Source organism: Seriola aureovittata, chromosome 10 (assembly GCF_021018895.1).
Source record: "Seriola aureovittata isolate HTS-2021-v1 ecotype China chromosome 10, ASM2101889v1, whole genome shotgun sequence".
Lineage (NCBI taxonomy): Eukaryota > Metazoa > Chordata > Actinopteri > Carangiformes > Carangidae > Seriola > Seriola aureovittata.
Window position 1 is genome coordinate 1,160,179 of NC_079373.1, and position 17,499 is coordinate 1,177,677.

Sequence of the window (17,499 nt, forward strand, 5' to 3'; positions counted from 1 at the left end):
GTTTAAAAAAACTGGGATGTAATGATACTGTGGTGCACGGTCCTCAGTCCAACAGCCTGCAATCAGTAAGACAATGTTCTCTTGTGATTGAAGCTGAAGACGAACAAATTGTGTCACCATTTGATCCTGCGACCCACAGGAATGCAGACGTGTTGCAAGATTCTTCACAGCTGACTGGTTCTGCCATTTCAAACATGACTGTGAAGATTTGCAATCAATGCCTCAGATATCGGGCTGTGGCCAATAATCAGCTGTTTTGTGTCAGCTGATGATTTGAATGTACACAATGGCTGACAGACCAACAGACACTTGTATAACTAAGGGACATATGCCTAAGAAAGATTTAACCTACATTTTTCAACAGGCTGTATCTAATTGAGGTATAGATTGAGATTGAGAAGTAACTTTTTTTTCTGCTGCAGAGACTTTGCAATAAAAATGGCAGCCGCCCTGCGGGAGCACACCTCCTCTACCCTGCACTCTATCAACCTCTCTGGAAATCCAATCGAAGACAAAGGTGGGCTTCTTATATAACACATCTGAGTGGTATAGCATGGTATTTAGAAGAGTGGTTCTAAGCCTTCCTCCATCTTGACCCAAGTTGCAGATTTCACTGTTTATGTCTTCGTCTGTGAAGATTTGTCTGCTGTGTGTAGCTGTTCTTTAGTCTGAAGCAGCTCAGGTTCAGTTCACCCAAATTACAAAAACAGGAGAAACTAGACTCACCTCCTGGTGGTTGTCTGCCTCCTCCACTCACACTAGTGTCAGATTACATCCCTGTTTATCCACAGTCAGAGAGAAAATATCAACCATTTGAGTGAAACTTTGTCATAATTGCTGAGCAATGGCTAAAGTGTTTTGTGAGGTCGCACTGACCTTGACCTTTGACCTTTGACCACTAAAATCTAATCAGTTCATCCTTGAGTCCAAGTTGTGCCAAATTTGACGAAGTCCCATTTTCATGAGAATGGGACGTACAGACGGACAACCTGAAAACAAAGTGCCTCCAGCTCTGACTGTCAGCAGCGTGAAGGAATCAAATCTACCTCTGACAGGATCAAGCCATGAAGATAGTTTGAAGTTAAAAGTTTAATCCATCCGTACAAAGATTGTAGAAGGGCACTTAGACGGATAATACAGCAGGCACCGTCAGGCAAGATAAAACATGGCCACTGAATAATGTTGTGTATGTGTGTGTTGTGTTTTCATTCCAAGGTATAATAGCTCTCAGTCAGGAGTTGGCAAATCTAGCTGAAGGACTCAAGCACCTTTCTCTGTCACGGGTATCAATGACTGCAAGAGGTACACACACACACACACACACACGCACGCACACACACACACACACACACACACACACACACAGACCTAAACCTAATACTAACCCAAACTTTAAAGAGGACATGAAACACTTAGTGAAGTTCACATAATTTACAAGACATATGACCCCTCTAATCATCCTCACATGTTTAACACCTGTCAGTTTAACTGGATTAAAAATAATAATAATCTAAATGACAGTTTTCTGACATGTGTAGCGCCATGTTGTCCTCGCGTAGCGCTTGATGTCATTTGGTTGGTTCCGGTGAACATGCTAACGTGTACATATGGTAATCAGTGACAGGATGAGTGACAGTGCTCGTATGACAGACTCAATGTAATTGTTTTATATCCAAAATTTTTTCAAAATATATTCTAGCACACTTTATTACGTATAAAAACTTGTAAAATTAGAATGTTTCATGTCCTCTTTAAAACCAAGTCTAAACCCTCAAACAACCCTTGAATTTTGAGGACTGACCAAAATGTCTTCACAAACCAACACACCTATAGAAACCATATGTTTTTGGAGGAGGGGGGGTGTCCAACACTGGATAGTGAACTATGTGATCCATTCACTTCCGTGTAGCTCCTCCTCCTCACACTTTTCAGTCCTGCAGTTCTCCACCCGGCCCCTCCCTCTCAGAATGAAGAGCTGTGGTATTTGGGATCTGTCTCCTTCAACAATCACTGTCATTTCAAACTAAATGCAGTTATTTCTCCAACTGTCCTCCTCCTGCGATATGAGGACTATTTGTGGATGGTCTGATGTGTCTGTTTCCAGGTCTTGGCTGTCTGAGTCAGCTGTTATCCTCCAGTCAGCTGTTCTCAGCTTCTCTGACCCACCTTGATCTGTCGGGTAACCCCAGCAGCCTGGTTACTGAAGAGGCCACGGTACACTGCTCTCTGTGTGTTTGTTTCATGTCAGATGATGTGGAGACATTAGTACAGACATATACAATGCACAGACTGTACATTCTGCACACGTGATCAGTGTAAAACTGCACAATGCTGCAAAACCATCTCTCACTTCAAATAAAATCTTTTTCACTTAATGTGTTTTTGCAAATCTAGGGTTTTATTTACAAAAAAGTGGATGTCATGATCTGCAGCTGAAATAAATGTGCACAATATTTAAAGGGACTGTACAATGTTCAACTCCTGGGCTGAAAGTCCTGCTATATGTGCAGGGATCGAACTTGTGCATAACAACTATAATGTGAATAACAACTGTCTGTGTATGTGTGTGTGTGTGTGTGTGTGTGTGTGTGTGTGGTTGTGTGTGTTGCAGTTTCTCTTCAAGTTCTTGTCCAGGACTAACTCTCTGTCTCATCTGGACCTCAGTGATACCAACTGCCCTCTGGACACGGTCAGTGAGAGTCCGTTCATTCATATGAACGCTCCTTTCCTCTGATCTGGTCGGGTGGTTTCACCTCTCGCTGGCAAGGGTCGATATGATTCTCTTCCTGTTGCGCCTAGTACAGAGATATATCCTGGACATGGTTAGCCTTAGTAGAAAGACTGAAAGCGGGGGGAAACTATTAGTCAATCAAAAGTAAAAAATATTATTATATACTATTTTAAGATGTGTAGAAATACATTGGCATAGTACACATTTTCAAACAAATATGTCACAATGCCGCCTGTAGTCCCATCTAAAAGTGATGAATCAGAAGCGTAGTAGTGTAACCATGGGATGGTCCCAGAGAGAGCAGGTTCAAGTCCTGTGTTCACACTTTTTATAAGGCTACCTTTAGTATATATTTAGCTTGTACCTCTCGCCTTCATTTTGCAAACAAAATGTAATTCCAGTGAAGCCGTCCTTTTCCCAGTGTAGGGGTCAGATGGGTTTTTTCTGACGACATTAAAATAATGTTGTGTATGTAAAACCTCATCATGCACCTTGTGCACCTTCTTCAATGCATGGTAAACTCTTCCGGACTGATGACTAATAATATTTACCACAGATGTACAGTATGTATTTATTGTTAATTTAGTTATTTGTAAAATGTGGCAGTGGGTGTATTAAAAGGGGAAAGGGGCCCTCTGTGGCTGTAAACATACAGGGCCCAGATTACTCGTGTAGTGAACGTCTGTATTACTCAGTCTGTACTAACACTCACGTCATGCTTTCTATTGCAGTTGTTTGTGTCCCTGTCGGCTGGGTGTTGTTATAAGATGATTTACCTGAACCTGGCCAGGAACCCGTTCAGCCACAGGTCAGCTCCTCTTACGTTATGTTACTGTTCTTCTCTCTGTTGGTTTTGAGAATGAAGACGTGTGAACATCCCCTTAGCATAACTGAGACTACTGGAAGTCAATAATGTTGTACTGACAGACTCACATATACAGTATTTACACAGCTGGCATGTAACATGCATCACTACAATACTTAGGTCAACCTAAGTGTTGTACCACAGTACATGTTCTGTATATACTGTTGCTTTTCAATGACATTTCCTGAATGTCTCCATGTCTCGAGTTTTGGGATATTTTACCGTTTTTCTTTTCCAGAGTGAAACTAATAAAAACCTGAGGACAGACCTTTTTAATGTCTTTGGTTTAGTCTCAAGTCATGTCGAACAGCTGCATCAGGCAGTCTCAGCTCAATTGTTGAGTGTCTGTGGGATCAAAGAACATAATCATGATCCCATAGAGATCCTGGAATTGAGTGAAACAAAGCAAGTAAACTAAAGTGAGGTGAGGGGCAAGGTGCAAACTACAGGAGAGCCAGGGGAGCTCAGCTCCCCTTAACAAGACATGGGCTCCCCAGAAAACATGATTAGTGAAATTTTGGGGGTTTATTTTGCCATGCATTCTTAGTTTTGCATAAAATGAATCTATGCTAATGTGTCATTCATGCATGACGGCGATCGATCACTATTTCACTTTAATAATGATAATATTATACAAGTGGCGTGGCTCCCCTGAATGTCATGATATAGTTTGCACACTGGTGAGGACTCACCTTTTCCCAAGGTTTCTCTGAGGGGGGGCCACAGGCTCAGACGTTGAAACCCCCTGGGAGAAGTGGTTTAATTCACTAGTGCAATAACAGCAGCAAACAACTCAGAGTCATTGTGCTAAATTGTTTAGTAAAGGAAACAAAAAAAATTGTTAAGTTGTTCACCTCTCAAAATGTACAAGTTTGTACTTTTTAAACTTGAGTCATTTGAAGGACATGTTGCTCATCAGTTCATGTTATGTTGTGCTTTTATTGTTTGTGCAGTTAACCCAACATTCCGCATCTAAATGTGCTTTTTCCCCTTTTCCCACAATTATCTTAGTTACCATCCACTCTTATGTTTGCGAACCATTATGTGGTCATTCATTCTATAGAGCATAATCATTCTGACTACACACTCAGACAACACTACCAAAGGTCTGAACTCTATTCAGCGGCTGACTGGGGACCGTGACCAATGCAGGGCAGGTGTGCACACAGGTGATGAGTCAGGAACATACTGAGGACGACAGACTTAGAACAGCTCTCTGATGTGACTAGAAATCTGAATGAATCACTTGGTGCAATCCGACTCTATAATCCACTCTAGCACAGTGTCATTGGTTTGTCATGTTTGTGTGTGTGTGTGTGTGTGTGTGTGTGTGTGTGTGTGTGTGTGTGTGTGTGTGTGTGTGTGTGTGTGTGTGTGTGTAGAAAGGTGCAGAAGGTGACCAGGAGTATTCGCGAGTTCTTCAGTCAGAGCTGTGAGCTGAAATATGTGGGCCTGTCTGCGACCAAACTGCCTCCACAAGCTCTCAGGTGTGTTTACTCCCGGTAATGTAAATGTAAATGTAAATGTACTTTATTTATAAAGCCCTTTACAACAATCCTTTCGGTGTACCAAAGTGCTTTACAACAGATAATAAGTGAAGAGATAAATAAATGAAAAACAATTAAAAAAAATAATAATAAAAGAACAATAAGAGCAATAAAATACAACAAAATTGATGCAATTGCAAAATTGATGCGGTACATGCAATCGTGTAATAAAGTGCTACCTTTGCACACTCTTGCTTTAAGTATATGCATTTTTCGTGTTTGCTAACTTAGCAACCAAGTCATCTAGCAGCTAACTAAACTATGAGCACCAGACAGCATCAAAACAGCTAGTGTTAGCTAACGTTAGCCTGTGTTTTACACAAGCAGCAACCACAGTCAGTCACATGTCAGTCATGCAAACACATGGTGACTGACCGACAAATCACAATTCCCTTAAAACAACAAATGACTGCTGTAATTATTTCAGTGCAATAACGGCACTGTTATCTCTCCTCATACACACCCCAATTTAAACATGTCACAAACCACACACACTGTGTGAGTCATGAGTCTGTCTGTCAACACATGTAGAATTTGATATATCACATAGGTTTTGTTTGTCAAAAAGGTTGTTACTACAGGGTCTGGCAACCAACACTCGTCTCTTTGGACTGGAGTTGGACCTCAGTAGCTGTGAGGTATAGTACACACACGCACACACACACACACACATACACATACACACAAAACACTTTTTTCGTTAATGATGAGTAGCAGAAGCCACAGTAAACCTGTGTGTATGTGTGTGTGTGTGTGCGTGTAGCTACGTTCAGCGGGGGCTCAGGTGATACAGGAGCACATCTCTGAAGCTACAGCTATCAAAAGTCTGGATATCTCTGACAACGGTATGGAAACACAAGCACACACACACACACACACACACACACACACACACCTCCAATCACCTCCCATCTCAAACCAGTGCAGTTGGCTGATCCTGCTGCAGCACCCTGTTTTCACTCAGGTGATCATACCCCCATGTGCTGGCTAATGAGTGATATGACTAATGACAAGGCTAATGTACCAGTATGTACAATTAAAAAAAAGACAGAGTTACATGAATAAATAGACAGATTTTCCCTTTACTGTTAGATATTAGATAAAAGAATACAGAACGAGCTAAACTCTGTCAGATACTCACTGATGGAGTAATACACACTGACTTTTCTTATATGATCAGACTGATACCAATCTCAGATATGAAGCTACAGCAGACAGACAGCTTAGTTTAGCCCAGGGGGAAACTGTGAGTCTGGCCCTGCCAAAGGTAACGAAGTCAACCTACCAACACCTCTACAGTTTCTAATGTTACAGCTCAGTAGTTTCATTCAGATAAATCAGTATTTTATTATAGAATTAGATCTTTGCACTTTATTGAGTGTACTCAACTATTGTATATTGTTTATTGTAACAAGAATGAATCAACAATGCAGCAATTTGCTTCAATTACATTTATGTTTTCTATATCTTTGCATAGTGATTTACAGAACTTCATGTATAACACATTCACTCCTTCTCTTCTGCACTTGGCCACATGTTTTCGTCAACATCACATCTTATGTCTTCTCTGGCAATGCACCTTGGGAAGAATATTTTAGAATGTCTGATCCAACCCTGGCGGGCTTCAGGAGAAATATCTCCGCACCCTGCATTCATGGCGTCCAGCAAGGACAGCTGGTCATGTGACAGAGAAAGTGGTCATTAACCTTCCACCTCCACGCGGAGGAAAACTCTTCTATGGGGTTCAGGAAGGGCGAGTACGGAGGCAAGAAAAGGACAGACATCCTGGGATGTGCAGCAAACCAGTCAGTGACTGCAGCAGAGTGGAACGCCACATTATCCCACACAACAACAAATGCTGTGTTTCTTGCCCTTTGACCTCTCTCCCCTACTGGCACAAGTTGATTATGGAGGTCATCCAAGAAAGAAATGAGCCTCTCTGTATTACAGGGACCAATGAGAGGTTTGTACAAAAGCAAACCATGATTGTAGAGGGCTGCACACATTGTAATGTTTGCTCCTCTGTGGACACCCACAGTTGCTCGCTGCCCAATGACGTTTCTTCCTCTGTGCCGTGCTTTTGCCAGGATGAATCTGGCTTCATCCACAAAGATGAATAAATGTGGAGCTGGTTTTACATTTACTCTACACATGAATTCTTGCTGTAGTATAAAACATCCATCCTCCCTTGTTACACATGACACCATCATAGCACCCTGAGCTCTTTATATTAGCAGATGAAAACAAAAAAAATGTCATGTAACACATTTCACTGAACTATGGGAATACTACTCCTTCATTTACCTGAGCAAGTGGAATCAACCTGTGTAATATTTAATGATTGATTGTTAACGACCCACCTCTCTTACTTCCTGTCCGCCCCCTGACGGGCTGTAGGTTTTGAGAATGACATGGTGACTCTGGTCCTGTCTGTTGGTCGATGTCACTCTCTTCGACACCTCGCACTGGGGAGAAACTTTGCCATGAAGTCCAGGTCTGTGAACCACCTCGTCTTCTCCTGACATCAGCTCATTACCTCTATGTATCTGCCCACACACAGCTGGAGATGACTGAATACATGGTGACCATTGGTGAACATGTAGCCACAGGCCAAAGTTTAAAACTTTGAGCTGCATGTGTGAAAGTTGTTGGGAATATAAACAAGGCCCAAGTGATACGAAGCTTCTGTGAACTGAAAACCTTATGAAGTAGCTCCTTTTGTTTGAGGGAGAAAAATAATCTATTTTGACTAGAATCACCTCCTGGTGGTTTCTCTGCTTCCTCCACTCAGACTAGTTTCAGATTGCATCCCTGTTTATCCAGAGTCATATACAATATGAAACATTTGTGTGAAATTTTGTCATAATTGCTGTGTGAAGTCTTGAGTTAGGGCCAAAAAGAGTTTTGTGAGATTACACTGACTTTGACCTTTGACCTTTGACCACCAAAATCCAATCAGCTCGTCCTTGAGTCCAAGTGAATATTTGTGCCAAATTTGAAGAAATAGCCTCAAGGCGTTACTGAGATATTGTGTTTACAAGGACAAAACCAAGGTTTTTTAGGCGACGTGACCTTTGACCTTTGCCCTTTTGCCACCAAAATCTAGTCAGTTCGTCCTTGAGGCCAAGTGAAGGTTTGTGCCATATTTGAAGAAGTTTTGTCAATGTGTTACTGAGATATCGCGTCCCTGAGAATGGGAATGGTCGATCCGTCATACAGTCGTCCTGGACACCCTGAAAACAACATCCCTCTGGCTCCGACTGTCGCCGGAGCACAGCCAGAGGGATTCAGGGACACACCCCCCTCACCTTTCAAAGTTCCGTTTTTGACTGTTTCAGTTTGATCGATCAAACTGATTTGATGATAAATAGAGTAAAGGAGTGTCCTCTGACCGTTCAGCTGCAGCTCTGAAGTGGTCTCTGTGTCCTTCAGATGAAGTGCACTGTGTGCACTGTTAGTCCCACTGTGTGATTCATCACATGAAGACTGCAACAGACGCAGTGTTCTTGGACAGAGATAAGGACACAGTGGGGAGCAGCCAGGACTTACAGCATGCTCTTCACCCTCGGACATTCTCAGTTTAACTTCGTAGGTTTACCTGAATCTTTAGAAACCTCATGTGTGATGAAATGTTGCTGAAATGTTTCTGTCTTCCGTCCTTCTTTCCTTAAATCCCTGATCTTGTCTTGTCCGTGTCATATTTCTTGTCCTCTCGGTTTGATCTGTCTTCTCTCTGTCCACCAGAGCTCTCACTGATGTTCTTCATCGTATAGCTCAGCTGATTCAGGATGAAGAGTGTGTGAGTAGCAACGCTTTTCATTCCATTCACTCTCAGTAACGTTAGCATCCACGTCTCAGTGACGGATGTTCACTGTGATAGATGCAATTAGGGGCGTAGGGCTATTTGTTTGAGTACTTATGACGCGTTCCCATGGTGACAAGTTTACATACATTAGTCAACTATAGCTGACCACATGATCAAATGTTAGACTGACTTTATGAATAGCTCATGTTGCAACTCATTTATTTATAAAAAGAACAGGTTACACTGATACTGCCATTATGTCATATCTTGCCTTTTTTTATTATTAGTCACAGTAGTTTTAATGAATGTTGATGCACTACTGTAGGTCTATGTGATACTTTATGTAATGAATCAAGAATAAAACTAAATCCAGTAAATTCAACTTATACAAACACAAGGTAAAGGTCTGGTCTCTTCAATATGGTTTAATAGTCAGTGCTTATCAGTTATTTTTAAAAAGAAAATCATTGATCATTTCTCAGCCACTGGAAACTTTCATAGTGGAATGTTTTATGTTACTCACTGTGTGAGTTGACGTCATGAATCAACACACCTTAAATATCAATATGGCAAATTCGACCATTCAGTTTGTTTTCATTGGCTCTCTTGCACAACATACGCTTTAGTGATTTAAAAATATATATAAAAATTGTATATAAATATGTATATCTTGTATATGTGTATATCCTTAGAGAAAAAAAAGTGAGGGACCATTGTTCTGGTGCGTTCAAGTAGCACTACACCTATGGGTGCAATACATGTGTGGATTGTTGATCATTTCTATACTTGAACCTGAACAAAACAACAATCACAGGCCACATTCACATCCATTTATTCAATATAAATGTTCTTTTCCCAATGTTGGACTGAAAAGAATACTGCAGCGTCTTACACAGGTGTGTGTGTGTGTGTGTGTGTGTGTGTGTGTGTGTGTGTGTGTGTGTGTGTGTGTGTGTGTGTGTGTGTGTGTGTGCAGCCCTTGCAGTCTCTGTCAGTGTGTGACTCTAAGCTGAAAACAGGGATGCACATCCTGCTGAGCGCTCTGGGTGGCCACGCCGCTCTGGCTGAGCTGGACATCAGTGGGAACAACATCGGAGACACTGGAGCCAAAATGCTGGCTAAAGCACTGATGAATAACACCAGACTGAGGTACACACACACACACATACACACATAAACACTAGCCCAGGCGTTGGACACACAAGTAGAGGCACATTCACCAATTTTCCATCAGAGTTTCTAATGTGTTGTGAAATAAAGAATAATGCCTTTAGTAAACAGAGACAGTGTCATGGTCACATCTGTTCCAGTAACACATCATCATGCAGATTGTTCCACACTGGAACAGGTTCTGTCCCTCTCTGTGGGTCAGGGTCAACTATTGCCACTAGATGTCACCATTTCATTATCTGAAACTGACGTTTTTGATTGGCTGCAGGAGTGTGTGATGTGTCTACTTGTCATTTGCCATTGCATGATCAAGTACTACACCGTCACCCAGTGTGTGTGTGTGTGTGTGTGTGTGTGTGTGTGTGTGTGTGTGTGTGTGTGTGTGTGTGTGTGTGTGTGTGTGTGTGCGTGTGTGTGTGTGTGTGTATGTGTGTGTGTGTGTGTGTGTGTGTGTGTGTGTGTGTGTGTGTGTCATCTTGTACCAGGTATGGCTTTACTTGACCTGACCTCTCTCCCTCTTCCAAGGACTCTAACATGGGACAGAAACAATGTGACTGCCAGGGGTTTCCAGGATGTGGCTGATGCCTTGGAAAGGTCATAGACACACTCACACTCACACACACACACACACACACACACACAAATGTAATGCATTTCTTCTCAACAAGGGCCTGGTGAACACATACGAGGATATTATACTGCCACTCAGTAATCGAAATTTAAAACTAATGTCCTCATATGTGGACATCATTTTTCTCAGGTCCCACTCAGCCTAAATAGCAAAGATAAATTAAAAATGCACGCCATGCAAGAGTTCGGGTCTTAGGAGGTTAATATACAAATGCATATTTTATTTATGTCTAAACGTATATATTCATATATCCAGAGGATGTATATGCGATAATAACATATCACCTTATAGGTGACATATATGGCAACATCACTCTTGATATAGGGACATACTGTATATGTCACATATTACATTTCTGTATGGGAACACACACACACACACACACACACACACACACACACACACATACACAATTCCTAATACAGTAAGTCACACAACAGTAAGAAGTTACTGAAACAGACAAGTCCTGACCCTGATTGCAGTGTTTGACCTTCTGTCCACATGGCTGTGCTGGTGACAGTTATCAGAGCTAACTGACTGAATTTGACATTTACAGTTTTGCTAACATAAACCTTTCAAGCCCTGCAGTACTATCCTAAACAATTAAACCTACAGTAGTCACCACTGAGTAGTCAGTAAATTACAGAACCCCTGAGGCCCAAATAGATGATATTATTTAACTTGTGCACTCAACATAAAAAGCAGTCTTTTAGGACTTCAGGGGCCCATAGTGAACATCTCAATGTGAAGTACATGACCAAGAATCTCTAGCTGTGCTAGCAGCTCTGTGGAGCTGCTGTGGTGCTTTGAGCTAAATCCTGTCAGCATGCTAACATGTTCACAGTGACAATGCTAACAAGTGTAATGTTTACTATGTTAGCCATCATAGTTTTGTTAGCATACTAACATTTGCTCAGTAGCACTAAGCACAAAGCAGAGCACAGGCTGTTGGGAATGTTATTTGTCAAATCAACTGGACAGTCTGAAATTCTGGCACTAGATGAAAGGTAGAGGATCAACAAAGTTATTACACTTTATCCTGAGGAGACATGCATGTGTGTAAGCCCAGCAGTTTTGAGACAAAGAAAAAGTCAGGGGACCAACAGAGTCGGTGGGGTTCATCCTGTGGGGACCATGAATGTCAATATAATATTTAAAGGTAATCAATCCAGTGGTGGACCGTCCACCTGACGGATCAGGGGACCATCGTAGCCTTCCTAAGAGCCACGCTGCTGGGTACTGTACTGCACAGTATGCATGTGGATAGATGTGGATTTTATGTTGTCTATGTCTATGTTGTGCAGGAACTTCACTCTGCAGCAGGTGTCTCTCCCTCTGGCCGACATTACACAGAGTTACCGCAGCAACCCTGACAGGACAAAAGACGTTCTGCACAAGGTGAGTGTGTACAAACTGGAGAATGTTTAGAAACCTCAACGTATATATAGTATATTTTTCTGGTTTTCTTTCACATGCTGTGAGTTTCAACTTTAAATATAGCACTATAATATCTACTATCAGTGTGTTCTGGTCAGTCACAGTGTTGTGCTTTGAAATGTGTGTGTGTGTGTGTGTGTGTGTGTGTGTGTGTGTGTGTGTGTGTGTGTGTGTGTGTGTGTGTGTGTGGTGTGTGTGTGTGTGTGTGTGTGTGTGTGTGTGTGTGTGTGTGTGTGTGTGAGCAGATTCAGAAGTGTTTAGACAGAAACAACCAGAGACAGTCTGACAGAGTGGAACTTCATCAAGCATTTAGAACTCATCAATCTGAAAAGGTAAGAAATATAGTAGAAATATAACATGTAGTTAGAGAACAATAATACAAACACTGCTGTTTAACTCCAACATAGTGCAATAAATAACTATGCTGTTAAAATACCAGTTCAAATGTTGAATATTTTAACAACTAGTTTTAACATAATTTGAGTTTGATAAAAAAAAAAAAAAATAATAATAAAAAAAATCCAAAATTGTTCAATTTTTCCACAAAATCTTATATTTGTCACACTAAAAGAAAACTGGGTACCACTTTACAATAAGACTACCATTGTAAGGGATTCATAAATGGTTTATAACTAGTTTATTAATTTGGTTGTTAACACTTTATAAATCATAAATATACAATTAGAAATAAGTTATAACACAGTTTTCATACACTGATGCAGGTTCACTATTTGGCAAGAACAACTTAATGCTTACTATTCACTAGTCTTATTAATGACTTACTACCATTTATAACTGGTAAAAGGAGCCTTATAGTAAAGAATTCATGTTTTTCACTTTACAATAAAGCTCCTTTTACCTGCTCTAAATGTCAGTTACTGATAAATAAATGGTTGTAAAGGTGAGATGAAGAAACATGAAGATGAATCACAGAGATGTGAACAGTGGGACAAAGGATGGGTGAGCAGTTCACCAGGTAAAGGAAGGTTCCCACCTGTGTTCTAGCTGGATAATAAAGTCCTGAAGAAGAGAGCAACCAGCAGAAAGCATCTCCATGTTAATCTGCACTGAGCAGAACAATGTGATCAGCAGCTGTGAGTAGAATGAGGACGGCTGCTGATACATGTACAGGTGAACAACACAGCCACGGCCTCAGAGCATGAATCTGCTCATTTGATATGATCATGTGATCTGCCAGAATTTGATCTGTCAAATGAAACTTGTTACTAGTAACTGAACAAACATGTGAAGAAGCAGCAGCTACAAATGCTGATGATGGAGAAAACAAAGAAAGCTCAGTAACTAACGAGACATGAGGCTGAACAGTACAGAGACATGTGGGCTCACTATTTGGCAAGCAACAGGCCACTGTTGCCCTTTTTATCTAATGTGTTATAACAGCTTATAAATGATTTATAACATGTTGACAAGCTAATTAATAAAGTAGTTATAGACCATTCATAAATCCTTTATAAGGGGAGTCTAAGTGTAAAGCGGTGCCAAAAACTGGAGGTAAGGTAACCATTGTCTCTGCTGTTCAGCTGGTCCAGGGAATGTGTCGGCAGTTGGAGGACAGCCTTCAGCGTTTAAACCACTGCAGCATTCCGGAGGTCCAGGCTGACATCCAGACTGCACATGAGGTGCTGTACAACGCCAGGGAGTCCTTCAAGGTACAGGCTGCTCCGCTGGCTTCAGAACCCCACTATGACGTACACAACCACAACCAAACTCCGCTGGATTCTTGTTCGACTGAATTGCAGTCAGCTATCATAAAAGCCAATAAAAGTCAATTTGTAAATGATGGGGCCGAGAGCTCCTCATGTCTGATGCTCCTCATGTCTGATGCTCCTCATGTCTGATGCTCCTCATGTCTGATGCTCCTCATGTCTGATGCTCCTCATGTCTGATGTCACATTTATTCACATGTCATATCAACACTCTCAAACTGATCTCCAAAACAAATCAGATCAATAAAATCGTTTAACAAGTCATCAAATATCAATGTTTAAAAACATGTGAAAGTCATAGACAAAAATCTGAGTCATGATTCAGTCAGACCTGAACACACAGACATGAGAACACCACTGTAAATAAAGCTCCATAAATCTGATTAGAAACCAGAGAAGAAGAAGCTCCTCAGTCAGTGATCAGTGATAGCTGTCAGTTCATCAATAGTTCATAACAAACAGGAAGTTAAAATAGATCATTCACTCCACTTCTTTTTGTGGTGTCTGTCTATTTGATTTAGTTCATTTGGAGCATTTGTACTGAGTGAAGTTGTGTTGCTTAAAGTTTGTACTCCACTTCCACGGTTTGCTACTGTAAAACAGGGGGTGAGATAGTGGGAGCTCACGAGCCACCTGTTGGAGACCCCTGATTTTACTACATGTTTATTCTTTAGGTTGTGGTTTGCAGAGGTGTATAACTTGACTGTATTATACTGAGAGCTTTTACAAACATGAAGGGAAGAATATGAGAAACACATTTCAGTATAATGCAGCCACCAAATAACACTTTAAACTTCATTATATGTGGCAGGGTTGTTTTACTGAACTGCATCAGATTGTATCTAATAAAGTGTCCAAGAGTGTAAATGTGTTTGTGTTGGTGTTCCATGTGCAGATACTTCCCTCTCTGTATGAGGCCAGCAGGAAGTGTGCCTCTGATGGAGACCTGGTGAACTGCATCCTCACTGACGCTGCTGCTGCACTGACCAGCGAGTTCACTCGAAGCATTCAGGTACACATTTAAATACACGCGCCGTGCTCCTCATCACAGTGGAGCATAAAGGTTTCAATCATGTGTATGCTAGTTTTGCTGTTTTAGAAATTGCAGTGCGTTGGGTTTGAGGCCATGGCTGAAGTTCCTGTGTTTGTATGTTGGATGGTTACAGTTTTTGTTCTCACACCTGAGATAATAAAACCTGCAACATGTAGCATGAAAATAGACTTAAATGATCGATTATCGGATAGTTTCTGAATAAGTTTTTGATCAGCTAATTGATTAATGGACTAATAATTGCAGCTCTAGACTTCATTATTATTTTCTTTTTTTTAATGAAGTAAATATTGGTAACGTTTACACAACAATAGTCAGAAATAAACCATACAGAGAAAAGGTATCCTCACAATCCGACACGCTGTAGTTTGGGGTGTTCTCCATAGCCAAGAGCAGTATATGTTAAAATATGGAAAAATTATTTGTCTTACAGTCATAAATTGGCATTTAATGTTCACAGTTTTCACAAAATACCCTTTTCTATGTATTACACTCTTATTGCATATTAATTAACACTGCAAGTTAAACCCTGGCTGTCCAGCAGAATGGACATGTCAAAAACTTCATGAAAAATACATCAAAATATTTTCTTCATGTCTAATGAAGTATAAAAACACAGAGTAAAAAAAAAATTGACTTGGGCTTTCATAAGCACAGAGTCATCAGTGATGATCTCATGTTATAGTTACACATTAATATCCAATGAATAGGTCCTGAGTCAATCTTTACAATAACAGAATAAGACAATGTTAATGGATGCTGGTTAGATCCCCGTTCAAGCGTGGTCTTTGGAGCGGACTCCGTCTTCTCTGACTCAGTCTTGACTCAGATGTTTGGTCGTGGCTGTACTCAAGTGTGACACTGTGTGTTCCAGGAGATGGCTCAAGGCCTGATGAGGAGTGCAGAGGCAGTGTGTCCGCGGGTGGTCCAGCGGTCGAGTGTGTGCGAGTGTTTGTCAGAGTGTGTGTCCAAAAGAAGCAGACAGACACACACGTTCCTGAGAAGCAATCTGGTGGAGAGCACAGGGCAGATCATCATAGACAGACTGCGGTAATAACACTTACATAAGACAGTGTCATTGCAGACTGTTTAATTAACCTCATTTATTCGTTTAAGTCTTCTTAGAGACTGTGTGAAGTGACAGACTGTTGTGAAAAAGATTATAAAGATTCTCTTGTGTAGAAACTGTGCATTCGGGAAAACGTTTCTTTGTCAGAAGCAGGAACTATGAAATAATGATCAGCACATTATATCAGTAGATTCACTCACCAGTATTATTGTTATTATTATTATACTATTTATGTTTAATCAGGATTAGAGATGTTGTCTATAGGTGGACGTTAACTGATCAGTTATATGAACTGATGAGCTTCTTTGCTCACTTTAAACCTGAAACATTTCAAACTGTAGTAGCTGTTGCTAATATGTATATCACAACATATTACATACAACATAATGCAATCGAATTCAAGCGCAGATAAATTGTCAAGAATTGGAAATTATTTTCACAAAGTATTAATAACAGGTCTCTTAAATTTCATTTGAGCATAAAAAGATCATTCTTCTTACTTTCTTTGTTCAATAACTGCTTATAAAAAATAAATAATAATGCAAAAACTGGAAAAAATGCTTGATCAAATTGAAGTGAAAACATATTACATTAGATATGAGCTTTGTTTTGTTGGAAACAAGCTAATTTGGCTGACAGCACAGGAAGCCATTTTATTTTGATAGGTCAGAATGTTGAGCTACAAGTCATGGTAACGGTAATGTGGCCATCACAGTGGCCTTCAGTGGGTCCACCACTTTGATCCAGACTGAAATGTCCCAACAACTATTGGATTGCATGACATTTTGTACATTCATCATCTCCAGAGGATGAATCCTGATAAATTTTCATCTACTGCCATTATTAGGTCAAAATTTCAATATGTCCAGTGCTTTGGTTTATGATATATGAAATATTAGCATGTCAAGAATGCTAAATGCCAACATTAGCATTAAGCTCAAATCACTGCTGTAGCCTACCTACAGCCTCACAGGTCCAATAGCATGGCTGTAGGTATTGTTACTGTTGGTATTGTTAGTTAATATATGGACAATGTGAAACTGATACTTTTGACCATTAATGATGGAGTCACTGCAACGTTAATCAAAGTTAGGAATCACTGCTGTAAATGTATAATGTGGGCTATTCTGGTTTATGTTATTTCTATCATAAGAGAGGGGGGCTCATAATTACTCTGAGGTTATAGATTTGTATTGTATTGAACAGGACATAAAACATCTGAAGCATAGTGTTATCAGTGGAATGAAATGTGACAGGTTGAAAAACATGATTTTACACAAACAATAAAGTCTAAATCTTGAAATGATATATTTTGTCACAAGAAGTTGAGAATATACGGTCATGCAAAGATTAAATCAAGAAACACAAGGTGTTTTGTCTTGAAACCTTAGATCTCAAAATCATTGTTAAGGCATACTGGAGGTCCTGCAACATACATGTCACCCCAAATAAGATACAATTGCTAA

The 17,499-nt window shown here is 40.5% G+C and overlaps 1 protein-coding gene across 2 annotated transcripts in view; it reads left to right on the forward strand.

Moving 5' to 3' along the window:
* Positions 1–17,499, forward strand: part of carmil2 (capping protein regulator and myosin 1 linker 2) — a 61,098-nt gene that overhangs the window by 12,920 nt on the left and 30,679 nt on the right. For both annotated transcript variants that reach the window (XM_056387941.1, XM_056387940.1), the window contains exons 11-27: positions 423–517; positions 1,216–1,302; positions 2,105–2,214; positions 2,612–2,689; positions 3,463–3,539; positions 4,979–5,083; positions 5,712–5,781; positions 5,907–5,988; positions 7,541–7,637; positions 8,888–8,942; positions 9,925–10,097; positions 10,644–10,712; positions 12,054–12,147; positions 12,432–12,518; positions 13,728–13,856; positions 14,809–14,925; positions 15,839–16,014. In XM_056387941.1, coding sequence (XP_056243916.1) covers positions 423–517; positions 1,216–1,302; positions 2,105–2,214; positions 2,612–2,689; positions 3,463–3,539; positions 4,979–5,083; positions 5,712–5,781; positions 5,907–5,988; positions 7,541–7,637; positions 8,888–8,942; positions 9,925–10,097; positions 10,644–10,712; positions 12,054–12,147; positions 12,432–12,518; positions 13,728–13,856; positions 14,809–14,925; positions 15,839–16,014 — 1,701 coding nt within the window. The remainder of the gene's footprint in view (positions 1–422; positions 518–1,215; positions 1,303–2,104; positions 2,215–2,611; positions 2,690–3,462; positions 3,540–4,978; positions 5,084–5,711; positions 5,782–5,906; positions 5,989–7,540; positions 7,638–8,887; positions 8,943–9,924; positions 10,098–10,643; positions 10,713–12,053; positions 12,148–12,431; positions 12,519–13,727; positions 13,857–14,808; positions 14,926–15,838; positions 16,015–17,499) is intronic.